A 16,681-nucleotide genomic window follows, 5' to 3' on the forward strand; every position below is an offset into this window, starting at 1 on the left:
GTTCTTCACCAGATTCCGGTTTATCATCACCTTTAGACCGGGATCTAAGAACGTGAAGGCGGATGCCCTCTCCCGCAGTTTTCAGACTTTCCAGGGGTCTGAGGTGAAAGCATCTCCCATTGTCCCTTGCTCAGTAATCATGGCGGGCCTGACCCAAGATTTAGCCACCTTAGTCATTGCTGCCCAAGCGTCGGCTCCTCAACAGACCCCACAGGACCGTTTATTTATTCCCCAGAAATTACGGCAGGCGGTTCTCAGGGACTTTCACTCGGCAAAAAGCTCCGGGCATCCAGGTATTGCCAAAACTTTTGAACAGTTAGCCAGGACTGTTTGGTGGCCCTCTATGAGGCAAGATGTCGACAAATTTGTGGCCTCATGTCTGGTCTGTGCGCGACACAAATCGTCTCGACAGTCTCCTATTGGGCCGCTGTTCCCCTTGTCCATTCCCAAGAAACCATGGTCCCATATTTCTATGGACTTTATAGTTGACCTGCCTCCGTCTAGCAAGTTCACCACCATCTGGGTTACTGTGGATAGATTTTCCAAAATGGCTCACTTTACTCCATTACATGGGCTTCCTACTGCAAAAATCCTAGCAAATTTATTCATCACCAACATCTTTAGGCTTCACGGACTCCCGGTCGATATTGTCTCAGATAGAGGTTCCCAGTTCGTGGCCAGGTTTTGGAGACAGTTTTGTGCAGCCTTAGGGATTCAGGTCAGTCTCTCCTCTGGCTATCACCCGCAGTCGAATGGACAGACCGAGAGGGTCAACCAGGCTTTGGAACAATACCTCCGCTGTTTCGTTTCAAAGTGCCAGGACAATTGGGCTGAGCTTATTCCATTAGCAGAGTTCGCATACAATAACTCTTATCATTCAGCCATCAAGAGCTCTCCTTTTTTCTGCAACTCAGGTTTGCACCCCAAATGTAGTTCATTCATGCCCCCGGTTGATCCGTCAAGATCCTCGTCCACTGTCTCGTTTTTTAGGAAAGCCTGGAAGAATGTACACATAGCCCTTAGACAATCCTCAGCCCGGTCTAAGATTTTCTTTGATAGGCACAGGAGACCGTGTCTCTTTAAAGTGGGTCAGAGAGTATGGTTATCCACACGTCATATTAGACTTCGACAGCAATGTCCCAAGTTGGGTCCCAGGTTTATCGGTCCATTTCCGATTATCGGACAAATTAACCCTGTGGCATTCAGACTTCAGCTTCCCAGGTCTCTGCGCATCAATAATGTCTTTCATTGTTCCCTGCTCAAACCTGTCATCGGAACCCTTCCATCCAGCTCTACACGTACTCAAAGACCTGTCTTGGTTCGAGGGCATAAGGAGTATGTGGTGGAACATATCTTGGATTCCAAGGTAGTCAGGGGTCAGCTCAAGTTTCTTGTCCACTGGAAGGGGTTTGGAGATGAGGAAAGATCTTGGGTCCCAGAAAAGTTTTTGCATGCGCCCCGACTAAGAGCGGAGTTCTTTAGAAAATTTCCCTGGAAACCGGGTTCTAAGGGTTCGGTGACCCCTCCTCAAGGGGGGGGTACTGTTACACTTCTGTCCCGGACCGGCCGGGACAGACAGTGTAGACGAGTGCCGGGGGAGACGTTAGCGGCGTCGCACAGCAACGCCCCTGGCTTCCGTCCCCACGGCATCGTCAGCAGGCATCGGGGCGTTGCCGGGCAACGTCCCCGAGCGTCTCCGTCGGCGTGCCGGCGCGCTGAGGTCATGCGCCCGGCAGTGCGGCGCACGTCAGCGTCAGCGGGGATTTTGAATAAAGAGCCGGCGTCTGCCCAGGACAGACGCCGGTTATAGCTTTTGCACCTCAGGGTCTCAAGTGTTCCTGGTTCCCGCTTACCCACTGCTCCTGGTTCCTGTGTCCAGTCGTCCTGTGTCCTGTCGTTCATTCCCAGCCGTGTCCTCCGTTCTGCCTCTTGTCCTCCTGGTGTCCGTGCGTTGTCCTAGCTGTCCGTACCCTGGTTCCCGCTGCCGTTGTCTCCTCGGAGCACAGATAAGTGGGGTTTATCCCCAGACTGCCCCTTACTTGTATCTTGATTCTTATGAAACACCTCTGTGTATTGTTACACCTGTTTGGTATAGGTTTGTGTTACATCTCTACGTATTGTTACGTTTACCCAGTTTGCTATAGAGCAAGGGTGACCTCGCCTTCTTGGGTTAGTTAGTCATCCCCTTGTTCATCTTTGACATTGGTGGCAGCGTTGTCAACTCTCAAGACCTGGTGGCATCGGGGGCGGAGCCTGACTAACGGGCTCTGTCGAACGCGGCTATTATAGGCGAAGCCTAGCACTAGCACGCAGCCATCAATCCCATTCGATGAAAACGGAGTTAGGGTTGGCGAGGACTCCCGGATATCATAACACTTTCCTTATTTCCACCATGCCCCCAGTCTTCCCTCAACCCTGCTGTAAGTCTTATATTCCTCTCTTGTGGCTCTACCTCTGTTAGCTCTCTTGCAGTCACTTCACCGGCTTCCTACAGATTCTAGCTCCTCTATCTCATATACAAAAGCCTTAACCTCACCGGTCCTACCTACATCTCCAACCTCTTTCCTCATACAATCCCTCCCAGTCTCTTCATCTACTGATTGCTGCCTCTCCCGCTCAATGATCACCGCTTCCCATTCATGCACTCATGATTTCTCCCAGGCCAGGCCTAACCTCTGGAATGTACTCCCTCATTATGAACCACCTTCTCAGTCTTCATGGCAGCTGGATCCCGAAGAACAAAATTCTGATGGATACCAGTAAGTATTTTAATCCTACTTCTACTCCTATCCCTTACACAATCCTCCTGCAGTCTAACTCTAAAATCCACTTCCCACAGTCTAACCCTCCCCAACCTAACCCTAACCATCTCCTTCGTGCTCCCTAACCATCTGTACCCCCATAGCCTAATACTAACCCTACCTCTAGTGCCTAACCCTACCCTAGTACTTACTCCCTGGATCCGTTAGGATTGTGTCCATCGGTAATCCCGTTTTCCGTCTGTCAAGATCCCATCTGCCGGGAATTTGATTGCATCCCATTGTAATATATCCATGTGAATTTATATACTGTCTGCATTAGTGTATTTATATTTATTGTGAGTTTTGTAACCATGTACAACACTACGGCTCCCTTGTGGTGCTTTATAGATCAAATATAATAACAGTAATAATAACATCAAGAATTTGTGTAGTATTATTCTTCTTCTTATTATTATTATTACTAGTTAAAAGCTCGTCTTCTGCAATGTACTTTCACTTTGAAGTGTGACAGTTTTTGCTTTCACTTTGAGCTGTGACAGTTTTTAACCCACAAACTCTATGCCCCACCCCCACTCCCTATCTGCTCCTACCTCCAATCTCTGTATTCACAGCTCCCTCCATATACAGCAAGTTTGAAACATATCAGTGTCCCTGCTTTCCCTGTCTATTATGACATCTTTTAGCACACAAAGGAGTACTTTGGTCAGTTGAGTGGCCTCTAGTGGTCACTGGAGGTACTTTACCTCATAGAGGTGAGGAGGTTAGCCTTTTATATATATAGATATTTCTTTGCATGCTCCCAATATTACCTGTGCTCTTGTGGGATACCAGCTCCACTCGCCCGTATGTTCCCTTTCCCAGCTCCCGAATCAGCTCATAGTGCTTCTGCACCTCGTTCCCGGACAGGCTGCGGATGGCGAGGGCCTGCATGTCTTCCGTGATCACCGGTACACCGCAGCAGCCGAGCTTCCGAGATGGTTCCTGATCCACCGAGCCAGCACTCATACTCACACTGCAGGAACAAAGAGTACCTTGTTATTACCAGAACAGCTAGAATAAGTACAGTCAATATTATGTATATTACAATCATGTCCATGAAAGTATAAAGTCCTGAATTCAGAACTAAATGTTGTATGATTTAAAGTAATACTTTAGCAGAAGATAGGTGCCCTACACCGGCATGTCAGATAGGCAATGCCGATATTTATACAGTAAACTATGCATGCGTCACGGTCACACCTGACTCTGAAGCTCGTGGTTTAACTGTAATCACCGAGGACACCAGAAGTCCTGGAAAAACTGCTACAGAGTGCTGAAGGCAAACTAGCAGATAGCTCTGCCTAGGGCAGTGATGGCTAACCTTGACACTCCAGCTGTTGTTGAACTACACATCCCAGCATGCTCTGCTACAGTTTTGCTATTTGGACATGCTAAAAATGATGTAGGGCATGCTGGGATGTGTAGTTCAACAGCAGCTGGAGGGTCAAGGTTAGCCATCACTGGCCTAGGGCACAGCATCCAAAAAGCGCTATGTCGATCCATTCCTTCATGTCCTTCTCCTCCCTTATGCATGCCTAGAATTGCTCCGTCTGTTGCAAGGGACTCAAGAAAAAAAGGGTATAAGGAGCATAAGCAATTGGGTGTTTATTGGCAGACCGGAGCAGCGCCTGGGCGTATCGGGGTCATGCACATTACTTCACATCCCCTGTCCCAAAGGAGCAACCAACCAGTCATATCAATCCCTGTCCTGAAGGAGCTTACAATCGCAGTCATTTCAGTCCCTGTCCCCAGGGCTGCCGAGAGGGGGGAGGAACGGGTACTAATTACCCGGGCCCAGGCTTGCTGGCAGGGGCCCTGGTCACGCCTCCCATGATTAGGCCATGCCCCCTGAATTTTACCGGGGCCCAGCATACATCTCGGTGGCTCTGCCTGTCCAAATGTAGCTAACAATCACATTCATATCACCACAATAAGTCCTCTGGCAAGAGTGGAGAGGGGGTCTGATGTCCGTCCTGGTAACAACAATAAGTCCTCTGGCAAGAGGACTTATTGGCCCACCACTTTGTGAACCCCCTGGACCCCCAAGAGAGAGAATAGCCCCTGTAAGTCGGGATCCCGACTGTCGGGCAGTTTATCAGTCGGGATTCCGATGTTGGAGTACTGACTGAATCCCGGCTGTCGCCAGGTCATCCGGCACCCAATATTGCTTGGTGGTCTAGCTGAATAAAAGATGGCTGCAAGAGCCAAATTCCCATATGACTTCCTGTACAGCTGATACTGGTCACACGGTCGGCCAGACGTGGCCACTACATTAGTGGATTTACTATCTGCTTTCAGGCCCGGCGACAGGGGGGGTCTAGGGGGACAACTGCGATGGGCCTCACGATTCCGAGGGGCCCCAGAGGCAGACAGGGGTGTAGGGAGGGAGGGAAGTCTATTAACCCCTTCACGACATTTGACGTATATATACGTCATGGTCGGGAAGTACTTCCCGACACATGACGTATATATACGTCATGACTTCTAACTGTCACTGCGTCTAGAGACGCAGTGACAGTTAGGTGATGTCTGCTGTCCCTGACAGCAGACATCCCCCCTCGCCGCCCAGGGGGGGCAGGGGTGCCCCCCCCGGTCGGCGATCGCTGTGATTGGCTGTTCAAATCTGAACAGCCATTCACAGCGTTTCCTGTGTTACCGGCGGCTAAGCCGCTCGGTAACACAGGGATCGGTGGTGATCGGTGCTGTCAAGTACAGCACCGATCACCTCCGATGTGCAGCCCCCCCTCCAACCCGCCGGGCACTCACCCGGCAGCAGCAGCAGCTCCCCCGGCTCCCCCGGAGCGTCTGAAGCGCACGCAGCGCTGACCTCCTCCCCCCTCCCCCCCGCAGCAGCAGCAGCAGCATCAAGCTGCAGAAAAAGTAAAAAAAAAAAATATATGCACTGAAAAACTATATATATATATATATATATATATACACACACATATATATATATATATATATATGTGTGTGTATATATATGTATATATATATATATATATATATACACACATATATATATATGTGTGTGTGTGTGTGTATATACCGCACCGATCGCCAGCCCCCCCCCCCCTCCCACCCGGCAGCCCCCCTCCCTCCCACCCACCCGGCTGCCGCAGCACCAGCACCCCTCCCACCCCCCCGCCAGCCGCAGCGCCAGCCCCCCTCCCAAAGCTGGTGACTAAAATGGGGTCACTTGTGGGGGGGTTCCACTGTATTGGTGCTTCGGGGGTCTTGCTAATGCGACATAGCACCCACCATTCATTCCACCACCAAAAATCACTCCTTCCCTTCTGAGTCCTGCCATGCACCCAACTGGTATTTTTTGGTCACACGTGAGGCATTGCCGTACTCGGGAGAAATTGGGGCACAGATTTTGGGGTGCTTTGTCTCCTTCATTCCTTGTGAAAATAAAAAATTTTGAGCCAGAACTGCATTTTTCTGTAAAAAATTACATTTTTTTACACAAAAATGCAGATCTGGCTCAAAATTTTTCATTTTCACAAGGAATGAAGGAGACAAAGCACCCCAAAATCTGTGCCCCAATTTCTCCCGAGTACGGCAATGCCTCATGTGTGACCAAAAAATACCAGTTGGGTGCATGGCAGGACTCAGAAGGGAAGGAGTGATTTTTGGATTTTGCAGCACAGATTCTGGTTGAATGACCCCCGAAACACCCATACAGTGGAACCCCCCCACAAGTGACCCCATTTTGCAAACTACACCCTTCAGGGAATTCATCAAGGGGTATAGTGTACATTTCAAACCCCCCGGGGTTTCACCAATTTTGATACAACTGAGCTGTGAAAATGAAAAATTATTTTTTTTTCATTTTCACTGCCCAGTTGTACCACAATTGGTGAAACCCCTGGGGGTTTGAAATGTACACTATACCCCTAGATGAATTCCCTGAAGGGTGTAGTTTGCAAAATGGGGTCACTTGTGGGGGGGTACCTAACTTTTAGCATCTTATGGTGCCTAGAAACCTACATTGTGCCTAAAAAATAATCTCATAAAAAGGAGGCTCCAAAATCAAGTAGGTGCTCCTTCTATTATGAAGCCTGTGGTTTGGTCACCGTGCACACTAGGGCCACATATAGGATATTTATGAAAACCAAAGAATTGGGGGAATCAATTTTTAGTCACATTTCTCTAGTAAAATCTACTGTGTTCCTTAGAAAAATGTATTAAAATTGCAAATCTGCAAAAAAAATGAAATTTTGAAATTTCACCTACACTTTCTTTTAATTCCTGTGAAACACCTAAAGGGTTAACAAACTTCCAAAATGCTGTTTTGAATACTGTGAGGGGTGCAGTTTTTGAAATGGCATCATTTATGGGGGTGTCTCACATACAAGTCACTCAAAGTCACATCATAACTGACCTGGTCCCTAAAAAAATCAGAGTTTGAAATTTTCTTGAAAATTTGAGAATTTGCTATTCATATTTTAAGCCTCCTAGTGTCCAAAAAAATGAAAATGAGGTTGAAATAATGATGGCAACATAAAGTAGACATATGGTCTATGTTAGTTATTCACTATTTTGAGTGGTAAGATTATTTGTCTCACAAGCAGAAAATTTAACATTTTGCAAATCGCAAAATTTTCCATTTTTTTACGACATTTTGGTATTTTTCACAAAAAAACACAGACTGTATCGACGAAAATTTACCACTAACTTGAAGTACAATGTGTCACGAGAAAACAATCTCAAAATCACTGGGATAAGTAAAAGCAAAAAAAAGTTATCCCCACTTAAGTGATACATGCCAGATTTGAAAAAAAGGGCTCTGTCAGGAAGGCAAAAACTGGCTCTGTCATGAAGGGGTTAATACCCGCCGCTAGGGCTGGATGGACAGTAAAGCTCCAGCTCCTTCTCCGCAGCCCCCACTAGGTCTCATCTTATTCCAGCCAAAATAAATCAATTACCGATTGTCCTGTGCATGAAAGCAGCACAACATCAGCTCTATGATTGTTGGCTCTGGCCTGTATGGCAGAGAGGCTGATCTAAAGCACTCTAGTCTGCAGAAGCCTGGAATCAGTACTGCCAGCAAGAGCAAACTGCAGGATCAGCTGACCCTCACCACTTGCAGCAGGTACACCTGCCTTTCTCTCTAATACCTGCCCCCTCTATCTGTTCCTCAATGTCCCCTTCCCTCTGATCCTCCATGCATACTTCTCTCTGAGCCCTGCCCCATGCCCCCTTCTCTCTGATTCTCCATGCACACATCTCTCTGAGCCCTGCCCCATGCCCCCTTCTCTCTGATTCTCCATGCACACATCTCTCTGAGCCCTGCCCCATGCACACATCTCTCTGATCCTCCATTCTCTCTGATCTCTCTAATCCCTGCCCCATGCCCCCTCTCTCTGATCCTCCATGCACACTTCTGTCTGACCCTTGCCCCACACTCTCTGATCCTCCATGCCCCCTCCCTCTGAGCCCTGCCCCGTGCCCCCTCTCCCTGATCCTCCATGCACACTTCTCTCTGAGCCCTGCCCCATGCCCCCTTCTCTCTGATTCTCCATGCACACATCTCTCTGAGCCCTGCCCCATTCTCTCTGATCCTCCATTCTCTCTGATCTCTCTGATCCCTGCCCCATGCCCCCTCTCTCTGATCCTCCATGCACACTTCTGTCTGACCCTTGCCCCACACTCTCTGATCCTCCATGACCCCTTCTCTCTGAGCCCTGCCCCGTGCCCCCTCTCCCTGATCCTCCATGCACACTTCTCTCTAAGCCTTGCTTCATGCCCCCTCTTTCTGATCCTCCGTGGCCCCTTCTGTCTGCCCCCTTCCCCCTCTCTCTGATCCTCCATGGCCTCTTCTGTCTGCCCCCTGCCCCACTCTCTTTGATCCTCCATGCACACTTCTCTCTGAGCCCTGCTCCATGCCACCTCTTTCTGATCCTCCATGGCCCCTTCTGTATCACCCCTGCCCCAATCTCTCTGATCCTCAATGTCCCCTTCTCTATGAAGTCTGACCCATCCCCCTCTGATCCTCCATGCCCCCTTCTCTCTGAGCCCTGCCCCATGTCCCCAGAGGTGAGTCTGTCTGCACTGGGGCAGCCATTATATGGTCCTTCTTGCCACCAATAGTCCCACCCTGCGCCCCTGCTCCTCACCACTACTAGCTTGAGGGGGTGGTGGGGCCCCCCCAAAAATATTAGTGTATGGGGCCCCAAGATTTCTGTTGCCAGCCCTGTCTGCTTTGACCCATAGTTCTGATAAGTCGTTTATTAGTGAAATTTGAAATGAGGAGACTCTTGGGTTTGGGGGTAGCCCCTGCTGCCTATGAATTGTAGGCATCTCTCACACCCTGCGGCTTCCTCATGAAGTGGGCAGGATGAAATAAATGCGCCGACATGGGGAGCAGGGCAGGGCTCAAAGACAGTGGGTGGTAGGGTATGAAATACTGGCTGCTTTGCAAAGAAAAAGTGAAAAACGCATTTCGAACTTTTGACTATTGACTTTCCATTGTTGACCTAATGCTTTAGACAACCTGTCGACCTTAGCCATGTCAACATATTTCTTGTGTCGACCTTCATAGTGTCAACTTAGTGACCGTTTCGCCTCTAGAGGGACAGGGATATTTAACAAGCTACGAAGAGCTGAGCCTTTTCGGAGCTTCCCTCTGTCAGCTTACTGCATCTTCAGCTGGCTATCGCTGGCATCTTCATTTGAATCTTCTGATCCCTCCCCAGTAGACTGAAGCTCCTCCCCCCTGGCAAGATGTTTCTGCACAGGTCTAAATCTGGCAGTGTGGTGACAACAGACGGCTATCACTCTACTGTTTTCTGTTTTCCAGGAAAGATTTTTATCAGACGCTATGTCCCAGCTGAACATACTGGTAATGCAGACTGTAAAACATTTCTTATTTTGGTATGCGGCCATAAGAAATTATAAGTAACTGGGACATTTTGTGAAAAATAAATAGCCCCCAGGCTTCCATGCTTGTAACTTTTGTCTTGTGGAATTTGGGTCAAGTGCCATCATGAGAAGGGGTCACCGACCGACTCCAGTGAAAGGGAGTGACCATCTCTTCATATGCCCTATACTGGCATCGATCCCATGATTTCACGCTTCTGAATGGCACATGCAGCGAGCCTGCCCACAATGATGTAAACTGTACTTCTAGGGCCTAAGCAGCGGTCAACGTTGCCCCACTGAACGGATACCAATGGTAATTTGTCCTTGGTATCTGGGGCACACACACACATTGTGAGGGCCAGATGCACTAAGCTTCAAAAAGTGATAAAATGGAGAGTGATAAAGAGCCAGCCAATCACCTCCAACCTGTCATTTTTCAAACCCAGCCTGTAACATGACAGGTAGGAGATGATTGGCTGGCTGTTTATCACTCTCCCTGGATACTCAATCACCTGTACACCGTTTTGCTGATGAAATACAATCCCCATAGCAAACATCTCACAGTATAATGTTACAATATAGAAATACAGCATTGATGTGAATATCAGGCGTTGGGTCCTCACTCCTGCCCTGCACACTGCGCTGCTTCCAAGCTCTGTTCTGCCATGACAACAAGTATATTTGACAGGACACTACTATTCCTTGCTGTGGGATTGATCCGTCAAATGTACTACAGTAGCTGACACGCCAGAGAAGAGCATGGAGGCTGTCAGATATGTAGGTTAGAAGGGAAGACCCTGTACTGGGTTGTCACTTTGGATTTTGTCAGTGTCGTTATGATGCATGAACAGAATCCAGTGTAGTATGTGTGTGTATATATATATATATATATATATAGTTTATTTATATGGCGCCACAAGGGTTCCGCAGGCGCCACAGAATACATCAATGATCAAAAACAATGAAACGACTTACAGAACAAGGCCATGTAGGACAAGTACATGGTAAATAAAAACCATTGCATCAGGGGACAGCACACTGGAATAATTATTAGGGTGGCAGTGACCTAGGGTTAGGTGCTGTTGAAAGGAGTAAGGAGTAAAAATATATACAGTACAGTATATACAGTACAGTCCATGCACTAGGGTGATACAGTGGCAAACACAGGGTTTTTAGAGGGGGGTTTCCAAATGTAATCCAAGGTCTCCTACTCTGCAGCACATTGGAGTAAGTAAGGGAGGCTGGGAAAGTGGTATCAGCCATGAAAATTGGTATTTTTATACACTGGATACTGTATGGATTACAATATTACTATTTATCAGTACAGATTATAGTATAGGCTGTTTCAAACATTTAAATAAGATAAGTGGTCAGGAAAAGGTTAAACCTATCATAATCAATACACAAACATAATAGACCCATTACTGCAAGCTCTAAGCTCGTAATCTCCCACTTCATGGTAAGACTCCTGCCTCTTCGTCCTGGCAGCTGCTCTCTGATCCATTGCTATGATTGAGGGCTCAGATCCACACATACAGTAAATGTGGTAGAAGAAGCTGGTACACTGGGCATGTGCAGCAGCTCTGCTCTGTTCCTTACACTGCATGATGTGGTGGCAGCTCTACTGATCATATTATATACCAGTGCTATTGTTGTCATAATTGAAGGCACTTTCCAAAAGGATGGGGGATTTCCAGGCAAGCAGAAACCCCCCTGTGTTTGCCTATGATATACATGCGATTTAGTCACATCCAAATGGTATGTATTTGACAGCAGGTCCGATGCGATGCGCAGTCCCGTGCGCATTACTCCGGAGCCTGCAGGTTGCACCGGCTGCAGAAGAGATCTGTCCTATAGCAGCCAAGCCAGGCAGGCTTGGCTGCGATCATATGCAATATATCATATGCAAAAGGACCGCATGCGATATATCGCAATCGGTCCGGCCGTCCGGGAGGTTCCCCAGGCAGCTCAAGGGAGGATCGTGGGCGGCATCTCTGCTCGGACAAGTCACCCTAATGTATGGGGGCCTTTAGAGAGGAAATAGCACATGAGGAGAGAGGGCCCTGCTCGTGAGATTTGAAATGATACCTAGTATGTGATAGGTTGCTATGGGCAACAGATCTTTAGAAGGTTTTATTACATCTCACCCATTAATGACTGAAGGCTGACAATCATAAAAGCAAGTTGCCTTTTTGTTTAGAAGAAGCCAACTTCTGTTTCCATGCACCGCGCTCTCCCCATTCCCTTGATTCATCATCCCGATTTCTATCCCAGTCACTCCCAGCATCAAGTGTGGCAGCTGGTATGGGAGGACCAAGTGCTGGAGGGATTGCGTTCAATGTAAACTAGTAATCCTTGTGTATTACATATTGACATTTGTTGCTCTTTAAATGCCCCCCCCCCCCTCCTCCTCCTCCTCCTCCTCCTCCTCCCATTAGTGCTATTTGCACAAACGCACCTGCACTTGGCACATCTCTCATTCCTATATCTAACCCCAGGTTATTTCTATTACTTTTGGTATGAGGTTGGAAGAATTTAGCTAACGACATTAAAAAAAGCATTAATATACTAATTTTACTGGTTCCTATTCCTCCATAAGTACCCTGATGGTGAGATGACAGTGCACTCAGTGCATTACGGTGTGTAAGTGGCTGAAATGAAATAAAATGCACGTGTCGGTGATACGGCTGCGCTGGTAAATCTCCTCCAGCGTGTGTCACAGACGTCCCAATCTCGGTCACTGTGTCACTGCATGGTGGATGGGATGAGCAGTGCAGACAGCTCTCTAGGCAGTGGCGTAAGGGGAGTTAATGTACAATTGGTCTCCAGTGTCTCTTTGATATACAGATTTGGAGTACAGGCAGTCCTCTGGTCCCACCCCGCAGGGCTGGATGGCTGGGAAAAGGAAGCCTATTAAATTTCATCCCTGGGCCTTATTGTCTGTAAGGTGTCAGGTTCCTGAACCTGGTATACCTGCACAGATATTTCATATATCACCTAACATCAGGATTAACCCTCCAAATGCAAAAAAAAAAAGCAGGGACACCACAATGCGTGCCGTGGATAAGCAAACAGCAGCAACACAAAGATAACATAAACAATGTAACAGTGGAACTTATTCCGCTCCCCCGCGCGCACGGGGGATCGATGTTTTACATCTGCGCAGACGCAGGGTGTTCACCAGGCGCATGCTCCCAGGATTGTGTGCAGGGGGGCGTTTTATGGGCGTTCCCATGAGAACAATGGGCGTTCCCATGCAAATTGCCTGGTGACGTGATCACGTAGATATGCATGCACCTTCGCCATCATTCGATGGCCGGTGACCATTGAATGATGGGAGTGGTTTACCCTAGCATGCAAATGAATGTTTATGTTAAACATCCATTCGCAGTCAATGCGAAACATCCATTTGCAGCCAGCCTTATTTACTAACAATGGGGTAGATCAGGGCTGGGCAACACCGGCCCTCCAGATGTTGATGAACTACACATCCCAGCATGCCTTGCATCAGTTTCAGCATGGCCACATAGCAAAACTAATGCAAAGCATCTTGGGATGTGTAGTTCATCAACATCTGGAGGGCCGGTGTTGCCCAGCCCTGGGGTAGATGTATTAAGTCTTAACAAGAGATAAATGCAAGGGTGATAAGGAGAGATAAACCTCCAGCCAATCAGCTCCTTACTGACTTTTTTTCAAAGACAGCCTGTAACATGGCAGTTAGGGGCTGATTGGTTGGAGGTTTATCTCTCTTTATCACCCTTGCATTTATCTCTTGTTAAGGCTTAATACATCTGCCCCATTAGCTGCATTTGCACATAACACATAAATCTAAGGGGGTAATTCAGACCTGCTCACTAGTCTGCGTCTATTTGCTGCCAAGTGAGCAGGAACACCACCTGTCCAACGCACACTCACCCTGCCGCTGGAATCCCCGTGCTACGATGCTCGCATGCACCGGCACAGAGGAAAAAAATCATTTGATGGTCCCACAACATTGAATGATTTGACCTCTCCTTGCAGATAACAGTAAGCCTGGAATTACTTATACAGCACGGTGATGGCCGAACCTGAGCAGGAATGGACGCGCCTGCGTTCGCAGCATTTCTATGGGCACACCCATGACATGAAACATTAGGCGGACCCCAGCAAACGCCCCCCCACGCATGCGCAACTATGCGCCTGTGCAAACCCTCACCATCAGACACACGGACCTGTGCGAACAGTTCTTAATCGGCTCCTAAGTGCAAAATTGCAATGCGCGCAAACCTTTATCTACACACAACACAAACAGCGGGATCACAAACAAAAAACAACTATAAAGTCCAGATATATAGAATTGCTACAATCCAAGAGTCTGTACACAGTGAATGATCCCTGTATGTGACACAAAGGGCCTTATTCTAGTTCACTCTTTCTGACAAAATCCTTCTTAGATGGACAAAACCATGTGCACTGCAGGGGGGCAGATGTAAAATGTGCAGAGAGAATTAGATTTGGGTGAGTTATTTTTGTTTCTGTGCAGGGTAAATACTGGCTGCTTTATTTTTACACTGCAATATAGATCTCACTTTGAAGTAAAACCCCAGCCAAATCTAACTCTCTCTGCACATGTTACATCTGCCCCACCTGCAGTGCACATGGTTTTGTCCATCTAACAAGGATTTTGTCAGAAAGAATGAACCAGAATAAGGTCCAATGTACCTGTGTAAAATGCACACGAGACACAGTATAGATTGTAAGGTTTTGAGCAGGGCCCTCCTAACTCTATGTCTGCCTATGATTACCCGGTTTGTCTTATCACTGTTAATTCCAATTGTAAAGCGCGATGTTATATGCTGCGCTGTATAAGAAACTGAGAAATAATGTAATGCTATAGCAGAGGGTACGGCTGGATGCATTACAGGATCGGAACAATAGGCTGCGATGCTATTGTGATATGTGTACACAGCAGCCTGTGACTATACTGTCAGTGACTATACACACATAGCAGGGAATCAGCTGTCACTGCCGTTCGCACAGGAGATAAGATCATGACAAGGTATAACCTAGCATACACAGACTATAAGGAAGTCATATATGCTGATTGTGAGTACACTCCATCATCGTGCTACTCTCAACAACTTTCAGATGTGTCTGTACATGGCAGGAAAACCCAATATTCCATGCATGTGCGATACAGAAGCATCTAATACACAAACATAGCCAATGCTCAGGCATATGCTGGCGCTATAGAAAGAAGTGTTAATAGACAGATGTACGACAGAGTATATTGATCTGCCAGGAGATTGTTCTCTATGCTGCTAATTGTTTTCCTTGCATGCACACTAGTCAGACACAGTGAATAACCAGGTACTTACTCAGGGACATCTCAGTGTACACAGCTACTTCTGCACACAAAGCACTGACTGAGGCTCTCGCACGCCTTGTGTGGATTTTCCTTGGCGTCCCCCAAGAGCCCCTGAGACACACCTCTAAGTGCACACCCAGTCACAGACAGCCCCAGAGCCACCGGCGCACACCTGTACAGGCAGCACACAGGACTGGAGCCTTCCCAGGGGGGGCTTTCTAGTGACAGATTAATAAACCTCTTAGTATAAAATTACACCTGAGTTATTGTCACTATTCACCTTACCCCTATTGTCTATCCCTGGCCTTGCTTCACGGTGAAAACTAACACTTACATTAGCCGTTAGTATAATATGCCAATTCAAGGCAGATTAACAGTATGGCAACACTGGGCCTGATTCAGTGGTGCACTAATGCATGACAATAGGCTGATGCTGAGGCGCACACATTGCAGATCCAGGCAACTGCTCACAAACACGCAGCGATGGTGGCAGATCCATTGATTCACTGAGTAACAATGGCCAGGTAGAACTGCTGCGGAACTAAAATACCAAACGCCCTGTTTTATGCGCATGGGGTCACATATTGGAGGCAAGCCACGAAAACGGTCACGTCATACCTGCGTTTTTCAATCACATCGCAAAAAAAATCCTCACAGTGAGTAGCATCGCTAAGGTACCATAACACGTGTGCAATGCGACCGTCGCCCCAGGTAACTATCGGCATTGAGTACATCGCTTGTAGAATAAAGAAAGTCAGCTTTATTTGGATCATCATCTACATCTAGCACCTACATTGTATTTCATTTAAAAGTATTATTATTATTAATTATTATTATATTAATTGGGTGAATTAATTTAGTTAATTTTGTCATTAGCATAAAGTCTGGCTAATGTCAACATATGCCAAAGTGTCCACATTATGTGTAGTTTACATATATTTGCTTGTTATTATACAGTAAGCTTAGTTCATTTGAACCATGTCCACCTACAAATGTTGTTGCTTTTTTCTACAACAATTGTCTTTTTTGTTTTTCTAGAGACAAAGAAATATGGTGAGGTCTGTGAGACAATATTTCAAAATGGCTGACATATTGGCCCTTATTCTGATTGACGCGGACTTTACCGCGTACTTTCGGATCGCGTCTTTACGGCGTCTGCACATGCGTGGAGAACGCTACGCGCATGTGCCGCGCATTGACTCGGTACCAGTTCGGCCAAATCCCGTCCAGAACTGTTCACCGCTATCATTCGGGAAATAGGGGCGTATTATGGGCGTCATGCGGAATGACACATGGGCGTAGTTTCAAAGTGGGCAAAACGGGGCGGAAACATGGGCGGACACGGGGGAGTACACTTATGTTGGGGGGCGTACATTCGGAAACCACTCCGAATGCACGCGATCAAAAAGGGCAGAAATGTGCGGTGTCCACAAGTGTACTATTGCTTTGCGGACACCACTCGTTCATGCGGTAGGCGAACGTACGCCTAATGACTACAACCATTAACACCTGAACCCAATAGAATCTACTCCTTTACTCATTACTCACTAATAGGCCGCTTGTTAGTGCTTTAATTGAAACCATTGCTGCTTCAATTGCTGTAAGGGTTAATGTGTGCAATGCATGTGTTAGGCATGCTTGTAAGGATATATTGGAATCTAATTGATTC

At 47.3% G+C, this 16,681-nt stretch overlaps 1 protein-coding gene across 3 annotated transcripts in view; it reads right to left on the reverse strand.

Annotated features, from left to right (window-relative positions):
- SBK1 (SH3 domain binding kinase 1) overlaps nucleotides 1-16,681 on the reverse strand; it is a 69,813-nt gene that overhangs the window by 13,762 nt on the left and 39,370 nt on the right. For 2 of the 3 annotated variants that reach the window (XM_083152887.1, XM_083152888.1), the window contains exon 2: nucleotides 3,572-3,774. In XM_083152887.1, coding sequence (XP_083009013.1) covers nucleotides 3,572-3,774 — 203 coding nt within the window. Of the gene's footprint in view, nucleotides 1-3,571; nucleotides 3,775-15,022; nucleotides 15,103-16,681 lie in introns of those variants that run through there. The other variant, XM_083152890.1, reaches the window with a different exon arrangement.

Source organism: Crinia signifera, chromosome 7, assembly GCF_055691185.1.
Source record: "Crinia signifera chromosome 7, ASM5569118v1, whole genome shotgun sequence".
Taxonomy (NCBI): domain Eukaryota; kingdom Metazoa; phylum Chordata; class Amphibia; order Anura; family Myobatrachidae; genus Crinia; species Crinia signifera.